The sequence below is a fragment of the Camelus ferus genome, chromosome 8, assembly GCF_009834535.1.
Source record: "Camelus ferus isolate YT-003-E chromosome 8, BCGSAC_Cfer_1.0, whole genome shotgun sequence".
Lineage (NCBI taxonomy): Eukaryota > Metazoa > Chordata > Mammalia > Artiodactyla > Camelidae > Camelus > Camelus ferus.
In genome coordinates, this window is record NC_045703.1 from 41,415,098 (window position 1) to 41,434,363 (window position 19,266).

Consider the following 19,266-nt stretch of genomic DNA (forward strand, 5'->3'; position numbering starts at 1 on the left):
AGGAAGGCGCTGTCTAGTCCAGGGTCAGCCTAAGAACCACCGATATGAAGAAGTGAGAAAGGGGACCACCTGGCAATCAGGGGGTGTGCAGTTACATTGCCCAGGTGTTTGGTTTCTGACATTTTTAGGTGGGTAAAGGGGAAGAAATAGATGGAACCAATATTATATTGATCCGACTCAGTATGTGCTAAACAGTGGGTTAGACACTGTACATATTTATCACATTTTTATTCTCATATAAGTAATATCATCTAAATTGTAGCTTGGGAGACAAGAAGTAACCTCTTTTTCTTACAGCTAGTGGAGCCAAAATTCAAACACAGGGCTTCTTGAAGTCAAAGCTCAGGTCCTTTCAGCCTCCCTGTGGGGCTGAGGCTTACCTGCCCAAGAATCAATCAGCCAGTGGGAAGGAATGGACATTTAACCTACAGTCTACCCAGATTTTGAATACCTAAGATCCTGCCAGCCATTTAGTAAACTTTTCTTTTTTGGTTTGTTCATCTATCATTTATTAAGTGCCTGCTGTGTGCCAGTGATTGTTCTGCCTGCAATGTGCTGCCCTTTATGTAGTTATTACATCTTCAGAATTTGTCATCATCACTTAAAAACTCTCCAGGTTGGTAGGTAGGTAAGTAGGTTAAATGAATGGTTGGATGAATGAATGGATGGATGGATGGATTCACATATATGTATATTACTCCAATGAAAATTTCACACTTACTATGATATCTGTTGTTATTTTCAAAGCCTCAGAAGTCCTTTTAAAATTGATATTGTTCCTTTAAATTGAAGTGTGCAATTTTGGTTAATCACTAAAACTTAAATATTGCTCATGATCTGGAGTTAGCAACTTCAACATTTTTATTCACAAAACCTATAAAATAAGGCTGTATTTTGAAATGGATAATTTTCTTTAACTCTCAACTTTTTAATTTCTCTTTTCACATTAAAGATCTTGTCTTTTTCCTGGATGCTTTTTTATCCCATGTCCATAATCATTGGCTAGTTTTTGAAAAAATATAACTGCTCTACTGCAGAAGCTCAGGAAGCTACACTGTGCAGCAGGGGAAGGAAAGCTTGATTTCAAATGAAATCTGTAAAGGTGTGGACTGTGGCCAAGGCTTAACTGGAAAGAATCAAGCAGCCACTGAAGGGTTTGTCTCACAGGTTACCTGTGACATTCCCAATCACATTAAAATATTCCCTGACACACTGGTCCTAAAGCAAAGTCACGGATAGAAACTGAAAGTAGTCAAAATAGCACTGGGAACATTTTAAATAAATTTTCTAAGGGAAAAACTTACAAGTAAATATATGTGTATATAAATAAATCAGGATGAATGAGATGTGGCTTGAGTGTAGTAAGTACCTACTCTATGGTGAAATGGGAAGACTGTTGTTTCAGGAGATCCTGTTTTAATCACAGGAAAGTTGGGCCAAGTAACCAAATTTTTTTTAAATGAAATAATGTTAAGTTTTGTTTCATAATTATTCCCCTAACAAACAAAGCATACACATACTTGAGTGAAAGATGTCTCTGGTGTATACGCAGTGTCCGTGAGGATTCTGAGTCAAATATCCAGTTATACCTCAACGGGTAGTAACTTGATTGTAATGTGGCCTCAGTGCTTTGAGACGGTGACTACCCCATTGAGGTGGGCTATTCAAGAGGAAAATCCTTGTTACACTCTGAGTGAAGCTGTATTCACATGGAACTTGATAGCAACAGTAGCAGGAGGTGTTTAGTTGCACAGGTGGCATTTGTCTACACAGTCCTGTAAAGGCATCTGCAAATGGTATTTGAGCTGGAATCTAAAATAGTATTGTGAATACACTTTCACCTGCTGTCATTTCCTCCCGCGAAAAGAGACATCTGCTCCTTGATTTTCACAAAAAGTTTTACATCATCCTTTCTTCTAAGGAATCCTCTTCATCTCTTCTTATTCCCCAAGTCACCTTTCCTTGCTGATCATGGCATCGACAAAATATACTTTCACAGCATTTTAAATTGCCTTGCAATGATTGAGTTAGGTCTGCGTCTAGAAAGATAATCGAGTTTCCTTTGGGAAGTGGTTGTTTATATCTGTATTAGTCAAAATAAGCCAACAGCTTGAGCCACCTGAAATATTGAGCTTTATATGTGTTAAAGGGTTTGATACAAAAATGGCCTTGGAGACAAGCCAACAGCCTCAGAAATACAATGTAAGGCTTTTATTTTGGTGAAACTTGTAAGTGTTGTTCCACACATTTGCCAGATTTTGCTTTTTAAAAAATTTAATAACTTGTTTTCTTCCCCTCTTTCACTGGTACAGATCCACATCCAGAGAACTGAAGGGTGTGACCATATGACCTGCTCACAATGTAACACTAATTTTTGTTATCGATGTGGGGAGAGATACCGCCAGCTCCGTTTCTTTGGAGACCACACATCAAACCTCAGTATATTTGGATGCAAATATCGCTACCTCCCAGAGAGACCTCATCTAAGGAGACTAGTGCGAGGGTCAGTCTGTGGTGAGTGTCGGACATGACTTGCAAGATTCTTCCCTGGGAAGTGAGCAATGATGATAACAGAACTCAGGAATGTAACAGAGTAGCCATGGTAAATCTGGGCACCTGCCAGGTATCCTAGTAGAACCTTAACCCCCCACAATAGTTGGAGAGGTATTTTCTGTCCCTTTGAGTTTAAAATTTAAAAGTTTGTTAGCAGGACATTACTTACATGAGCAAGCAGACTTTGATCGAGAAACAAATAACTATTTACACTGCAGAAATATGAAGTCATTAATCTTCTGAAACCCTACTGTAAACCTCTTGATGGGAGAGGACAGTGTCATTTATTTTTATTTTTATTTTTCTAGTGGCAGTATCTAGCAGCAGGTCCTCTGTTCATCCATGGAAGACTTGTAGTCCAATTTGAAAAATCCCTGTGTTTCAGAGTCTGTGATGAAGTTCCATTTTATCTATATAGTTGATAAGCCATTGTATATATTTGTGTATATTTTCTACTGTATTAATAGTTAATAGTAATAGCTAACAGTTAGTGAAGTGACCATCTAATGCCCACATTGCATATAAACTCAAGTTTAAACATCCAAGTGCAATGCTTTTATGGATGGACTTTTATACCCCTGCCTTCATCCTCTGCAATATATAGTCTTATAAACAAATACACAGACATAAACACAGATTCCTGCTCTGGCCTCATGTCACCACCTCTTTGCAGTGCAGTTTTCTTCTGGCCTAATAGTTCTCCCAATAGCTCCCTACTCCTCTGGAACAGACCTGACACACATTTCTTTTTCATCATGTAGAGCTTCATTCTTTCTTTCTCTGGCAGTCTTTCACATGTATAGGCAATACTTTCTAACATTTTTCACATTTCTCCCTTTCCACTTGTTGTGCTAATTATAATTCATAAAGCTCTCTTTATATCTCTCTTTCATCCTCCATCACTTCATTACTGTTGTGAACCACTCCTCTCGCTAGAATCGTGTGATGGCAAATCGGAACAAAGCTAGTGGTAATGATATACTTCGGTCAGATAAATGATAGAACATATATTTTAGATTTCACTTCGTCGTGTAGAAACCAGTGCCATCATTTTCTAAAGTCTTTCCTAATCTCTATAAAAACACCATTTCTGAGCTTTAATTAAGCATAATTTTCCACAGCCAACAGCATTCAATATAGACAAAATTGGTTTTAATGATTTTCAGTGCTTTTCTGTTTATTTGTTGTGATGGTATATATTATAATTATACAACCAATGTGCACTTATTAGTTAAATACACTTTGGAGAAATAGCTAAGGAATCTAATCCCTATTTATAACAGTACTCCCATGAGAAAACTAACTGCAAATTAAGTTTTGAGCTGTAACCTACTTGTAAGCCTATATATACTATGAGCAACCCAACCACCAAACCCTAAATTTCCTACATTGTTAGTTATTTTCTTCCCTAGTTCAATGTCACTTTGAGGCAAGATGTTTCCTTCCATTTTTTATTTTAAATAATCTTTGATTTGACCATCTTTTTTTCCCTTCTTGTTTTTTCTGTTTAGTCATTCTTAAATAAGGAAAGTTATTTCCTGCACAGTTTGTCCAGTAATATTTTGGATGCATTCTCTTTGAGTCTTCTCACTGTTTGCCTAGATGCCACTAGAATCCTCTTCTCGGGTCAATAAAAATTAAAGGCCAGTTATTGAATAGCCTGTGGAATGGACAGCCTATAAACATTGTCAGCAGGGAACTATTTTCTTTGTACAGTCTTTTCTGTTTTTATTGAAATGTTTTATGGTCAGCTTTCTGTAAATGGTTCTCTTTTTGGCCTGTTTTCTTCTCTGTATGTGTGTGTAGTTGTGTGTGTCAGGACAAGCCTGACAAAGTAGGAAGCAGCTGGCCTTACAATGAGCTCTTCGCCCTGCACACACTAGCCCGCCTCTAGCTTGGCTGCCTCCAACTGCAGGTGGACTACCGCTGCAAGCAGATGGTCCCCACTGCTCCCATCCCCACAAAAGGCAGGGAAAGGAGTCACTCTGGAAGTCTCAAGCTTTACCTTTTCCCTGCCATGTAAGAGAGAAGATGGATTATAGCAAAGCCTCCTGTCCACCATCCTTGTGTGATGTAACCCAGTTTGCTCCTCAGTTTGGGACCACAGCCTCCAGAGGTCCTTGGACAGAGACAGAGAAAGGGCCTGCCCTCCTCTCACAGCTGGAGGATGGAAAAATGGTCTACATTCCATGTGATCATGTGCCCAACTACAGAGGTTCTACCCCTACAGAATAAGGGAGAAGAGAGATTTGAGGATACATAGCAGCTTCTGACATGGAGGTGTCTCCCTGGTAAGAAGTAGGGAGGTTATTCAGTGAATACTGTTGGGGATAAAAGTGACAGAATAAATGCTGAATTCTCTTATTATTCCATACAAATATTCAAAGTATTAAATCATAAAATAGTAAAGGAAATACAGGTCTTTAACTGATTTCTAGATGGCAAATAATTTATATGATGAACAAAAGCAATGGAAACCCCTCCAAAAATAAATATCAATATTTTTGTAGAAAGAAAAGAAGTAGGAACCAAAGTTGAAGAAATACAAATAGCCAATAAACATGTTTTAAAAGGTTGAATGTTATTACCACTCAGAGAAATGTAAATTAAAATAAAATGAAATTTTTTTTTGACTATTGGTTAGCAAATATTTTGTCAAGTTAATACGAAATGCTGGCCTTCCATACTCTACTGAATGAAATGGAAATTTTGTGCAATTCTTTAAGAAAGAAATGTGACAGTAATATGAAGGACATTTTAAAACATGATAAATCTAGGCTGATAGTAGTTTATTCACAAGTATAATTTAAAATGGCAGAAAAGGGAACAAAAATTAAGACTAAAATATTTACATGAGTTAGGGTATATGGATGTGATAGAACATTGTTTCAGCTGTTGAGAATGGTATTTTAAAAGAATTGTTACTGATCTACAAATAAGAGAGTCCGCTTAACTGTCCTCAAGACAGTTTCAAAAGTAGACTTAAACATGTATCAAACATTGATTACATGATTGTAGTAAGTTTATTACTTCCCAAAGAGAGAGTGTGCATGTCTGGTTCTTTGAGTTCTGTGATATTTGGAGGGAAAAAAAAATTCAGTGCCATTACTGTATAGTCATGTTCCATCACTATTATGAAAATATATTGATAATTACCTAAAAAGGAAGCATAAATGAACATACTGAGCTACATGTACAGAAAAAAACAGATTCTTTTAGAATATGCAAGTCAATATTTCTAAACTCAAGCATAGCTTTAAGAATGTATGAAATGTAACTGTTCAGTGAGATTTCGTATTACTTGATTGATTCTGTCCGTGCTGAAAAATGTAGGTAAAAACACAGACATTGTGTCAACTGAATGGCAATTTTTCAAAATTAGTTATTAAAAACTGTATTTTCTATCTGTTTTTTATGGTTTCAAAGACTGTTTCTTAAGAATAAAAAGGTTAATATTTTTCCGACAAACTTCCAACAAACGACTGCATTCTGTTTCTATTTTTTAATGTGATTGGTTATTCCAAGTTACTGTCCTTTTGAATGGTGTCACTGCTTTATTCTTCAACAGCTATGTAATCTGCTGTGAAGTCCCTCCGTCCCTTCCTCACCTCTTGTTGTGTTTGGGTTGTGCAGATGTACTGTTGCATCACATGCCTTAAGGGCAAGACTACTACATAATGACAAGATGTTAACTACTAGCCTCCACTGTTGTGCTAGTGCCTTTCAGCATCAGTGGGATTCCAGCTGTGAACTCTGTGCTGGAACTAGAGTTTCTTCTAATCATCTCTCAGTTATTCACTTAGGATGCCAGATGGCATCAGCCAGCATCCAGCCCTCTAAAAAGTGCTTCCATTTAAAGTTTGTTTAATGATTCACCTGAATAACCTTTAATATAATGTATGTTTATTGGTAATTTTCTTAAACAATGGTGTTGAAACATCCCCTTTGTAAGCCAGTGTATTAAGTGTTCATGGTGTTAGCTTCCTTTGGATGGAAGAAGTAAATAAATCACTTTCTCAGATGTGAGCTTGGGCAGAGCCCTCTGTGACTCCTACCTGCTAGCTCTCCATTTTGCAAACTAATTAGATTTTCTGCTACCAATTCAGAATGTGTCACTCCTTTCTTAAATCTTTCAGAATATTAAAAATTAAAAATGGAAGAGATCTAAAGGAAAAACACAAAGATGAATGGTTGTGGTAGAATAAAGTGAGCCAGTAGCTTTGGAATTTTTTTGGTCATAAAGGATAAGTGATCTATGAGATGTCTGACTCATGTGCCCAGGACTTGAGTCAAGTAACTGAACTTACATGTGTATGTTTGTTCTACCCCTGATACGTTTCCTTAGAGAAATACTGCCTTAATTATAAACAGACTCCTTAAAATAACATATGCTGTGATATTAAAAAGCATTGCGGAAATTGTTTTTAGTTTTAGTTTTAAAACTCTCTAAATGGTTTTGCCTTTTATTTTCCAGCTGGAAAACTATTCGTTGCACCTCTAATCCTGGTCTTGGGATTAGCACTAGGGGCCATAGCAGTTGTAATCGGTAAGAAGCACTTAACGTATCTGAGATAAGCGTTCTCTGAGTGCCACAGACAGAATATGAGTGTAAATGTAACAGTGTGAGCCGGTGATTAAGTGGACACAGTACCTGCTCCATGCTTGCTCTAGATAAGACATCAGCTTGTGATTTACAGTTTCAGAGAAGCTTGTATCACATAGGATGTATTTGTATTTTTCAGTTCATGAACACTTTGATTCATATTTCTTATAAAGCATTATTAAGCCCTTTTTAATTCCAAAACTAGTATTTTAGCAAAAGAGTCCAGTGAACTAGAACCCAGATTTTCCAATTCTGAGTTCAGGTTGGAGCATCAAAGAAAAGAGGCCTTGGTGCACCTTTAGGTGTTCGGTTTGTTCTGATAAAAGGGTTCCCTGGGTCAAAAAGATGCTTTTGATGTGTATAAAAACACATTCCCAACATATGCTAGAGCACTGACGAATAGAAAATATATCAGTGATAAATATAGTTTTATTCATACAAGTATATTAAAATGTGTATTTTAAATGAATGGTTCTCAGACTCTAGAGTACTTCATAATAACCTTGAGGGCTGGATAAAAAACAGGTTGCTGGTTCCATACCCACAGTTTCTGACTCAGTATAGGTTCAGGGCACATGATTTCTCACTCTAAAGAGTTAGGTGATGCTCATGTGATGGTCCAGGGACCACAGTTTGGGAACCATTGCCTTAGAGAATTTTAAATTAAACACTATACCTACAGGCTGTTTTGGTGATTATTCCACGTGGTTGATGGGATTTCTTTTTTGTCCTAAATACAGTGATTTTTATAGATAAAGTTCTATTTAGCAAGTAATTTGTATGTGCAGAACAGCTAGAATTATAAAGTAACTGATACTTTAGTTCTTACAGTAAATGAGACTTTCTGAAGTAGATACTGTTACTATCTGCATTTTACAGTCAAGGAAATGAAGGCCGACTAGGACCTCAGAAGAGGGTAGAACTGGGGAACAAACATGACATTTGCTCCCCAGCACATTTCTAAGTAATGTGCTACACTGCCTGAAACTGAGATGTGAATACCAGTATGCAAGTGACGTGACAAAGGCTGATAAAGAAGACTTAGACCTGACTTTGGATATTTTGATTTAAAAAAAAAAACTATTTCATATTCACACTGGTGTTACAGAGGTTGTTAAAAGGGAGAGAGAGACCTAACACAAAATAATAAAGAATGAAATCTTGAGGAATTAAGTACATTTCATAGCAAAGGTATCTTCCCTCTTTTTGTCTTCCTGTCTTACTAAATAATGATGATTTATAAACAGTTTTGCAAAGTGAAAATTTAAAACTAGAAAATTTTCAAATGTGTAAAACTAAATGCCTGTCCTCTGAATTAGCTTTAATCTTGTTTTTTTTTTTTTTTTTTTTTTAATCCCCAGGTTTATTTGTATTTCCTATCTATTGCCTTTGTAAAAAACAGAGAAAACGATCACGGACAGGAATGCACTGGTGAATGCAGACGACCTCACCTAAGTCAGCAGGGCCGGGTAGGAGCTGCACAGAATTGTACACTCGTCCTGAAAACCGCCAAGAGGACCCTTCCACCATCTCTTCTCCACAATGCCTCTAGCTCCGGTGCATTCCCACCATGGTATCCTGTCCTTTCCTTATACAGATTGCTGCTTTTACAAAATGGTCACTTTTGTAGACTAGAAACATCTGTATCATAACTCTGATCTTCTTAATGGTTCTTGGAAGAAAATATTTTCATTAAGAACCAGTTATCCTCAGCACTGTCTGAGCATGCCTCTCCTGAGCATTGCTTGGACTGTCTTTGTACCTGAACTTCCCTCCAGGCCCTCTTCTGAGACTTGGTGTGAATAACTGAAGCCCCACCTGTACGAACAAGCAAGGCCATTTTTCAGAAGATGAAGGCTCACCGTATGCCCTTGTTTCCATCTGTGGCCCAAGCAGTGTAATTCCTTCATCCTTCAAATGCTATCTCTGTTAAAAAAAAAAATCTCAATGCCCAAAAGGGAACTAATGAAACTAAATTAATGAGAAGAATCGTGAGTTACTGAGGCGTATATGTGCAGGGCTGTGAATGTGTGTATCCATATCTATACTAAAACTAGGTCCAATAACTTGTACTTGTCAAGTTCCATGCCTCTACACTATTTTTCCACATTTTCATAGAAATATTTAAAGATGATCGTTCGTTCCTTTGTGGGCATAATCTGCTCTCATACTGAATTAAAGCCAACATAGACAACAGGTTACTTCAATGTTGAGCCTTTCTTTTCCTTCTCTCTGTCCGTCTCACACACACACAGACACTTGTGCAATGTCTCCTCAAGGATTATCAAACTTTATAAACTGAAAAAACCGATAGACTGCTTTTAGGAAATGCTCAGGACCTGACCATCAGTCTTTTCAGATTTCTTATTTGTTGGCATACTTGCTTTACTCTATATTTAATTTAAATAACAAGTTTGCTGTAGAGAGAACTGATGAAAGCAGCCTTTAAACAAATCCCTATTCTGCTAATTTTTTAACCAACATAGAATTACAATAATTAAGCTTTAGGTTAAACATATATTATTTAAAACCCCACCCTCTACCTCTGCTCTCTTTGTCTCTCTCATTTGTCCCCAAGTTTTTCATAAAAACAAATACTATTTTTGAAGGATTTCTATGTTTACTGCTTAAACACATAATAAATGTGTTGGTATCTTCTTACAGAGGGATGATTTGAAACGAAACTTTGTGTTTTTGGGCTTATCTAAAATATAAACTTCTTTTGGAGAAGAAAACAAAAATAAAAAATGAAGGAAATATTTTCAGGACATTTTACCAAGCTGAGAAGTCTTTAAAAATAAGAAAAGAACAAGTAACAAAACTATGGGGTTTGTTTGTTTTCGTCACGAATGTTCATCAGCAGAAGGGAAGTAAAGACTCTAAGAAGCCTGTCCCATTTGTCTCCAAATCCTTAGCATTAGCTATTGGCATAGATGTAGCATTTATCTGTCAGCAACCTCTTCTGAATTGAAATAGATTATGTGATAAAACATGCATTAACATGGATGGTTTCTCTTGTTGGGCTCCAGAATATAAGAACATGTATCTTTTTTATTTGATCTAAAAAGTCCATGATTGTGAAGATTACTTGCTTGGATAAACAAGCCAGCACTTCCATTCTTTCTGAATGACACTCAGAAAAGCTAGACTGCTCGACGGGTCTATTTCCAGTTAGAGGAGGGTGTACCACTGATGGTCCCGGAATAGCAATTTCTAAAGCATAGTATGATAACAAGAAGGAGCAATGCCTTGGCTTCACAAATTCATCTTTCCATTCATCCAACCATCTATCCATCCAACAAATATTTATTGAGTGCCTATTCTATGTGCTCTAGTATTAAAGCTGAGAGAATAGAATTTCTAGCCCTAAATCTATGTAATTCTGTTGTAAGAGTGCTTAATTTTTGTAAATCGGTCTCTCTTTTCCTGGACTTAGGTGTTAGTTTGATGATGTGTGCATATGATGAATTCTAAATCTAGTGGGTGTGTTTATGTATGGTATATGTATGTGTCTATATTTAGATATATGTACATAGCTGCATATGAATACATATATACCAACTGGCTAAATAATATACTCTCTGGTCCTGGATAATCTATTTTCTTAGGTTATTGTATCTGTTGTCTTTTGCCTTCTCAGGGATTTTTATTCCTTTCTTTGAATAACTTATCTTTTGGAGGTATTTTTATATTATTTGGAAACGTTCCAATTTTCCAGTTACAGAGTGGCATCTGTCATCAGCCAATGCTCTTTCCTCAACGCTTGCAATAGTGTGCACAGTGTTGCACAGGATTTTCATTTTTCTATTGCATAAAATTAACGTAGCCATTTTTGCTTTCAAAGTTGGTATATATTAGGCCTTTCCCTGCTAGTGACTTAAAGCAGTTATTTGTGAATTTTTTTTTTTTTACTAAGTATCATCAAGATCTTAAAAAGGGAGAAGAAAAATAAAAGAGATTATTTATATGTTAGTGCCAACATTGAAGGTAAAACAATCGTACCTTTTGGGATAAATTCTAAAAACGACTTTAGAAAAAAAGAAGCATGCACTTACAATGAAGACCTTTTTTATACAAGGCTTGTCATTTTTTTTTATATGTTTTCACTGTAAATTTAATATATGCTCCTTTTAAAAAAGTCAAACTGTAGAGAATTATAAAACACAAATTCCTCTGCTTTTCCTCACCCCTTATTTTCTAGGGGTGACCACTGTTAATGATTTGGTCTAAGTGTCCTTCCAGACACTTTTTACAAATATACAAGTAAGTAAACAAGTGTGTGTGTTGTGTATCTGTGTGTGTTGGTTTTGTATGAAGAGAATAATAATATTCTTACTGCCCTGTGACTATTGTTCATTTTACGATGTATTGGTAGACACCCTTCCATAAAATCTTAAATAGATTTACCTCATTCTTTTATAAATTACTACATATTCTGTTGTGGGGCTATACTTTAATTTATTTAATTAGTCCCCCATTGAATGGACATCCGTATCTTTTTCCCTTCTCTGTTACAAAGCGTTAGTGAAAATCCTTTATATATGTATTTGTCACTGTGTGAACATTTCCGTAAGTTTTTTAATTTGGTTTTTATATTTGCAATAAAATTTTAATGCATTTTCAGTGAACGAGATCATAGAGATAATATACTTTAGACAATTTTCTTGGAGAAAGAATGTGTAAAATGGCATAATTTTTAAAGAAAAGCATCTTGTGCAGGATAATTTCTTCCTGTGCTTGATTAGCCAAATAAATATCTTGCCAACACATAAAAGAAAATTCATCTTATTCTAATAAAAATAAAATGCAGTGAGATGTCTGTAAGATAATGTGAGAAAGATGCATTGATATTTGGATTGCCTAGTTTTAAAACTTGAGGGATTTAAATGAAATAGCCAAAGTGGTCATGTTTGTCACATTTTTTAAAAACACTATCCATGTTCATGCATGTTGCTCCCCAAAGGAACTTAATTATGCCGTTGTGAAAAGTAGGAAGCAATACGTTGGCAATTAGGAATGACCACAGTTATCCACAGAAAAATAAATTTGACTATATGTAAGGCTTGGTGGTTTGTTGGGATGCTAATAAATTTGGAATAATATGAAACATTTATTTTATAATGAATCTCATCAGTTCCCTAAGAACTTCTGTATGTGGAGTTAGGAATAAAAAAAGGGGTCAAATCTTTTGGCACAAACAGCATTCTGTTGCCATCACCTTGATTTTCTGATAGGTGCTATTGTACCCTAAAGGTAGAACAGACTGGAAAACAATCAGAGATCATCAAACAGGCTACAACCTATCAGGCTACAACCTGATATCTTTAATTGTACTATTCTCTGCCATGATATCAGGATTCAGTGGTGCCTGTCAGGAAATTCCCTGTCCTGCACCACCCCCGATCTCTTAAATCCTAAGTCCCCAGATGAGTCTTTACTTTTCAATCCTACCCCCCAAATGTATGGCCCATCGCTCCCCTAAAAGACCTTCAAACTACACTTCCGGTTCCTAGTGACTCATCCCCGACTTCATTTTTCTACACTCCTCTGAGACTCTAACAGCTCCTGCACTAGGAAAGACAAGGAGAGACCGGGGGAGTGGGGGGGGGGGGGTGAAACACTCACTCCAGCACAGGCAAAGCATTAGCATTCCTTCTCAACCATTTTCAAACTTGAGGACATCCCCCCATAGCCCAACACATCGATCCAGTTTCTCCTGTGTTCAACAATGCAGTTGTTCCATGCTATCTGCTCAATTCATAATTATAAAAAAGTTAGTGGCCTAAATAACATTTATTGGTATATTTCATTAAGTACCAAAATAAAAAAATTCATGCCAAATGCCATTTTATATTTGAATTTTATAAGCAAGCTGCACATATGCCTTAATGTCAATCTTCCCATTGGACTGGATGCTTGTCCTCAAATCTTGTGGCTGAAATCTAGCCCAGCTATTGAAAGTAATCTTACTCATAGTCAGCTTTATTGTTTTGTGTTAATGTCTATTAAAAATATAGCCTTAAGATCCAATAATGCACTTTAAAAAGTTGTGCCATTTGAATAATTTGACAGAGTTGAAGATACTAATTACGATATTTTGAAGAGACAGTAGAATAACCGTTAGCCAATTTATGTCACCTCTTTAAATTGCTGGGGAGGGGTAGAATCAGAAGCTAAAAATTTTAAACAGTAAAACATACCTGAAAAAGATGTGGCCAAGTTTCTAAAATTACAGTAAGCCTAGAAATTGGTATTAGGAGCTGAAACATAGCAAGTAATTAATAAATGTTACCTAATAACCTAGTTGGAATGTTTGTTTAAAATGTTAACTTTTACTGCAAGTTTTAATGGCATTTTCATTTTTCATGAAATCTATAACATTAAAATCTATAAAAATAAAAAATGAAATCTCTAAATTCTACTGACTAGTAATCAACACTACCATTAACTGCCAGTTTGAGCATATTTTGTTTTACAGATCATTGTATTTTAATTGACATTTTCCTCCTCCTTTGGAAAATAAGTTGCAAATCCCATTTTAGTATGAATATTTATAATTCTTACTTTAATAAAACTGAAATAATGTTATATTCTCATTAAAAAATAGTCTGAACAAAATCACAGTTCCAAATTTGGGGAGTATTCAAGATTGTGAAATGGTACCTTTTCAATGCAAACCAAGGATATAAACCTTTAAAACAGAAAGGCACTCCTTTGTAGCTCTGGTTTAGAGGGTAGAACTAATACTCATTTCATAGCCAGCTGTTATGTGGGGCTTTTATTGTACATCACTGTTCTGGGGCTGGAACTGTAGTCACCTTTATCAAAACCCAAGAAGCAAGAGAGTCACAGTAGTGTGAGACTTGTAACTGTCTGTTTGGAGCATTAGCTGAAGCCTCCGTATATCACATACTTTACATATCCCTATACGTAGTGCTAATTTTAGCAGCATGTAATTATGCATATTCTGAACTATATTCTTTTTTTGGCTAAAGAAGTGACTATTTTGAGAAAAACAATATAGACTTAAAGGCAATAAATCAAAAACAAAAACCCATGGAAGATTGCTACTGCCTTTTTTTTTTTTTTGCCACTTCCTTTTAGCTTATAAAAGAAATTCTAGTAGGTGTATTAAACTCTGAATCACTTAGATTGCACAGTCTTAATAGCATAGAAAATTTTTTGTTTGTTTTTCAGGTGTATCTCACATTTTTGTCACTCTATTCCATCATATTAAATGACTTTCTTCCCTGCTTGTTAAATGACACATACTTCAACATCAAGTTTCTGTTTTCTTTTTAGATTTCCTATTTATCTTGCTTTTTTCATCTGCAATCCCCTATCCCATCTTGACCAAGTGTGGGGTGAATTCTGTCTCACCATTAACTCTTGACTCTAATGAAATAACATTCAAACTGAAAGGACTCTGTAATTTGGCCTGCATAGTAAACATAATTTATCTTGGTTTCTTTCATCTGTAAGTTGAAGCATCTCAGGATACCTGGAACACTGTTCCTCTTCTTCATAGGGGTTGGAGAACCCTGCCTAGCCCTCTGACAAGAAGTAAAATGAATGAAAAGATGTCAGTTGGATCAAAGAGCCTAGAAGTACTCTATAACCAAGCTTCAGAAGTTGATTCATGAATATTGTAAGGTCCATATTGTGTTTTCATATTGGTTGGACAGAAAGCATTTGTGGTCAATCATCCAGTCTGACCACAAGTCATTCTTGATGCATCCAGGATGGCCAGATGTGTGGTTTGGGGTTTTTGTTTTAACAGAAAGTCCTACAGCTTAGCTTAGGGCTGGTTAATAATAGTGTAGCATTTGTATGTAAGACTTGACCATGGATTCTTACTCCGTAAACATTATTAGACTTTTTGATTATCTAAAGTAGGTGGCATTGGCTATAACTGATAATCAGCCCTATTCTAGAGAAACCATGTGCCATTTGCAAATGTTCTACTTTTTCATATGACTTAGATATAAAACACACTCAAGATATAGTTAGTATAGGTTTATTATATGATATGGAAAAGTTCAAGGGAGAATCAAACTTGGGTGTTAAAAAGCCTCAAAAATTGCTCGGATAATGTCACTTCAGTTTCTTCCTTATATCTGGCAGGTCATTGACTGCTGGAGGTCATTGGTTCCATATAAAGTTAGGCGGTCACCTCATGCCCTGGGTGGAGAAGTAGTCTCAATGATAGAGCCAAGTTCCTAAAAAGAATATTTTTCATTAACGTATTACTTCCTCTGTGTCCACATATTACATTTTTATTGTTTCTAAATATTTGATAGAAATATCTGATTTTTTTCAGTTTATATAAAATTAGCATGCTTTATGTTCCTTTATAAATAAAATTCTAGATAAATTATGAATTTATATCAACTGATTCCAAACCCTATTTCTAAGGCCATGTTTTAAAGTTCTGTACAGCAACAGATTAATTTTGTTATTTGATCATTTTCATCATAATTAAAATTCTATAGATGATGGTGAAAAAAGTAAACCAAACATTTCATATGAAACCTAGAACACTAACTGATACATATATATAACTATTTACCTTGACAAAGACAATCTTTTACAGATTTTTAATATGAAAATTAATTGACAGTCTTGTTGCTTATGAAAGAAATTTTTAACTTAATAAATAGTAAATTCTGAGAGGTCACAGAATAACTGTGTAGAAGGAACACGAACACAGTAGCATAAAAATGTTAACACATTATTTATTAAAAAGCCACAACAGTTAGTTGTCTTGTTTCTATTTTAAACAAATTGATTATCAGATATATTCGTGAAACAAATATATTTATATGTATATATATATTGAGAAACTGTGGGCCTATTATTCATAGTCTCTTTTTCCACAAAGAATTTAAAATGCTAAAAAGAAAAATGTTTGGGTGTTTAATCTCATTACTGTATGTTTAGAAACTGCAGTTCTAAAGAGTATTGTCATCTCCTGTTTGAATTACAAGAATATATCCCATTTTAATTACATTCTGACAAATAATTGCAAATGAGAAGAATTTCTTAATTTTAAGATGAATGACTTTAACTAGTACTTTGTACGAGATCTTGTCCATAGTTTCATTACATTACATGTTTTTCATTTTCTGTAAAATATGTAGCCATTTTCTAAATAGTATGTCATAATATTTTCCATATTTATATACAAGCCAGGTTGAAAAGAGATTTTCTTTACTTTTTCAATGATATTGGAAAATATTTATGTAATTTTATTTTTTAACTTTTTCTACATTTCATTAGTCATACTATTAACTTTGGTATTCATAAAACTATGTGGAGGAAACCATTTTGAATGTATTTTAAGAAAGAAGCATGTAGAAATAAAATTTTAAAATTAGAAAATATTACTAATACCTTATGTAGAAATCCATAAAAGAAAATTGGAAAGGAAAAAACAAAGTCTGTGGCGATGAAAATGTTAAAAAAAATCAGGAGTATTTAAGACTTTAATTTCTTACATTTTTAGAGTAATCAACATTTTATTTCCAAATGATTATTTAATGCTGCCGGTTCCATGAATTATGCTTTTAGCATAATACGTAATTTCCCCTGCTATTTTAGTGTTTTTACATTAATTACTGAAAAGGAAAGAAGAAATTAGTGAATAGAAGTCAGGGGAAACTAGGTTTATTTCCATTTTAAAATAGCACTAATACATAGTCCCTTTAACCTTCCATATGGTGCTTTGTGTGATGAGAGTATAAAACATTTATATACATTATTAGTGCCTTATTTTTTTCACTTGACTTTATTTCTTATCTAAAGAGCCATAATTTTTTTGTGAGTGTTCCTTGATCCCTCTGTTTAAAGTGCTGATGAGACAGTGTATCTTTAGGAATATATATAGAGAGACTGCATTCGCTACTTTCATTCACTGTATTAGCTCTAGAACAGCAGGTTAGCCGATATATTTTTCTTAAATTCATTGCTCATTTTTAAGCTAAGTATTTTTTAAAAGAATATTGAAGCCATTATAATTGAAATGTGTTTTTAAACCACCAAAAAGAATGCTGATTATTAAAGTTTAAAATGGGAGTTAGAATGGCTATCAATCTTTATAGCTCCAATTAGGACAAAATTACTTTACAAAAAGTATTAGAAATAAAAGTAATCATATGGTACTTCAAGAGTATGACCCATTTCCTACCTTTGTCTGTGGCAATATTTTATCTGTAATCTACTTCACACGGATGCTGAAGAATGATGGTGTTTGCTATTTACACAAAGTTATTCATTCACAGTGGGCTTTATCGACATTGAGACATTTTGTACAATATATTACCTTGCTCTTCTTGGTCTTTGTCTTTTGTGTTAGTTTTATACAAAAAGCTGATTTTGTTGTATTCTTTATGTAGCATAGAATATAACTCAACTTTTCCTGATGAATGTATAATGAATAATTAAAATAAATCATGTGCTTAGAAAAGACAAAGACACAGGTTGTATATGCAAATATGTGTAAATATTTGACAAAGAAAAAAGAGGAAACAAATCTTCCTGCCAACAGATAAGTCCTGCTGGACAGGACGTGGAAATTTACAGATCTTTTTTTTTTTAAGCAGTGAAATTAAAAAATCTATTACCTCAAGAATTTTCAATGGATATGTATCCATGTACTGCTCCTTCTTCATAAATACAATCTCACCTGCTGCTGGCGGTAAAAGCAACCCAAGTGTCAGATCACACAAATTTTAAGGACAAATCTTTCAAAAGATGGATACCTTGTGATGTTTTCGAGTTCAATTTTGAACTTTCGGTAAGGTCTCTATGGCTTTTTGTTGTGGTTGGGCTTCTTTGTTTAATTGTTTTTGGTTGATTGTTTTAGAATGGAAGAGTAATCTTAATCCTGAGATTAGATCTCATGGTGGGGTATAACAACATTCTTTCTGCTTGGATGAAAACTATGATGAGAATCAACTACTTTGGTTGTCACTGTATGAACTGTTGTATGGATTCCTGTGGAGTGCTGTTTACTTGCATGATGTGTGCAAGACATGTGCTGCATCATCTAGCAATGCCTAATAAAAGTTTTTAAGAGAAGACTCTTGGGGTTTTTTTTTCCCCCAATAGACTTGGGAGTTAAAGAAATTAAACAGTAAAATTTGGCAGAGCCAAAATCACATGTATGTAAATCTGGAAAGTTACCTGAGTTAGTGACCATTTCATTATGAACGTGTCGGCCAACGCAAATGATTCTTTGATATCCGTCACAAGTAGTGGAAAATGCTAGCTTAGTATCATTCATAGACACCGTCTTTTGCAGAAAGGCAAATTATTTTAATGGATAATGCTTGACATGCACCTGCTATGTGTTCATATAGGATATGTGTTCACATAGTATGTTCACATGTATTCTTATACAGTCCTTACAGCCACCCTGTGGTGGTATATTATCCCCGTTTTACCAACTTTACAAAAGAAATGAAAAATAAAAATTCAGAGATCTGTTTGAAGTCACGGGGCAAAGGTTTCATTCATACTCGGGGCTGCTGCCTGCCAGTAGGTAGTGCGTTCCCCTGTGAAAATTCTGACATCCTTTAAGAAGAAAAAAGGAAAGAAAGAAAGGAAGGAGGAGAAGGAGGGAGAAAGGGAGAGAGAAAGAAAGAAAAGAAAAAAGAAAAGAGAGGGCAGGAAGAGGAAGGAGGGAGGAAGGAAGGGGGAGATATTCTTTCACAATTTCAACATCCTTTTCCCCAGTCCCTGACAAAAACTAATCGGGATTGCCTTTGTCCAAAGCAGAGACGGCGGCTCCGGGCAGGCGTCTCCACGCGGAGACCCGCACTGCGCATCCTCTCCCAGCGCGCCCAGCAGGCCGGGCCAGGCACACCCGGTCCAGGGGGAGGCGCCCCGAGGACCGGTACAGCCCTGGGATCCAGGGGGGCAAAAGCCTTCCTCTGGGGAGGCGGAGCCGGTGCTCAGGGGCACCTTGGTCCCCAGCAACCCCCGCACGAGACCAGCGGCTGCCCGAGCGCAGGCAGTCGGGTTGGGTGCGAGAGGGCGGAGACCACCTTCCTCCGGTGTCGGGCTCGCCGCTCCCTCCCCCGGCTCGTCTCCACTGTTGCTCCCTCATC

The 19,266-nt window shown here is 35.7% G+C and overlaps 1 protein-coding gene across 2 annotated transcripts in view; it reads left to right on the forward strand.

Moving 5' to 3' along the window:
- The window catches only part of RNF217 (ring finger protein 217), a 117,417-nt gene extending 99,180 nt beyond the window's left edge, over positions 1–18,237 (forward strand). The window contains exons 4-7 of one of the 2 annotated variants that reach the window (XR_004321972.1): positions 2,313–2,514; positions 4,360–4,844; positions 7,028–7,099; positions 8,518–8,570. Coding sequence is in view for 1 of the 2 variants with exons in the window: in XM_032484816.1 (XP_032340707.1) it covers positions 2,313–2,514; positions 7,028–7,099; positions 8,518–8,591 (348 nt within the window). In the remaining variant the exon portion in view is untranslated. Of the gene's footprint in view, positions 1–2,312; positions 2,515–4,359; positions 4,845–7,027; positions 7,100–8,517 lie in introns of both variants that reach the window. The other variant, XM_032484816.1, reaches the window with a different exon arrangement.
- Positions 18,238–19,266: the final 1,029 nt, after the last annotated feature.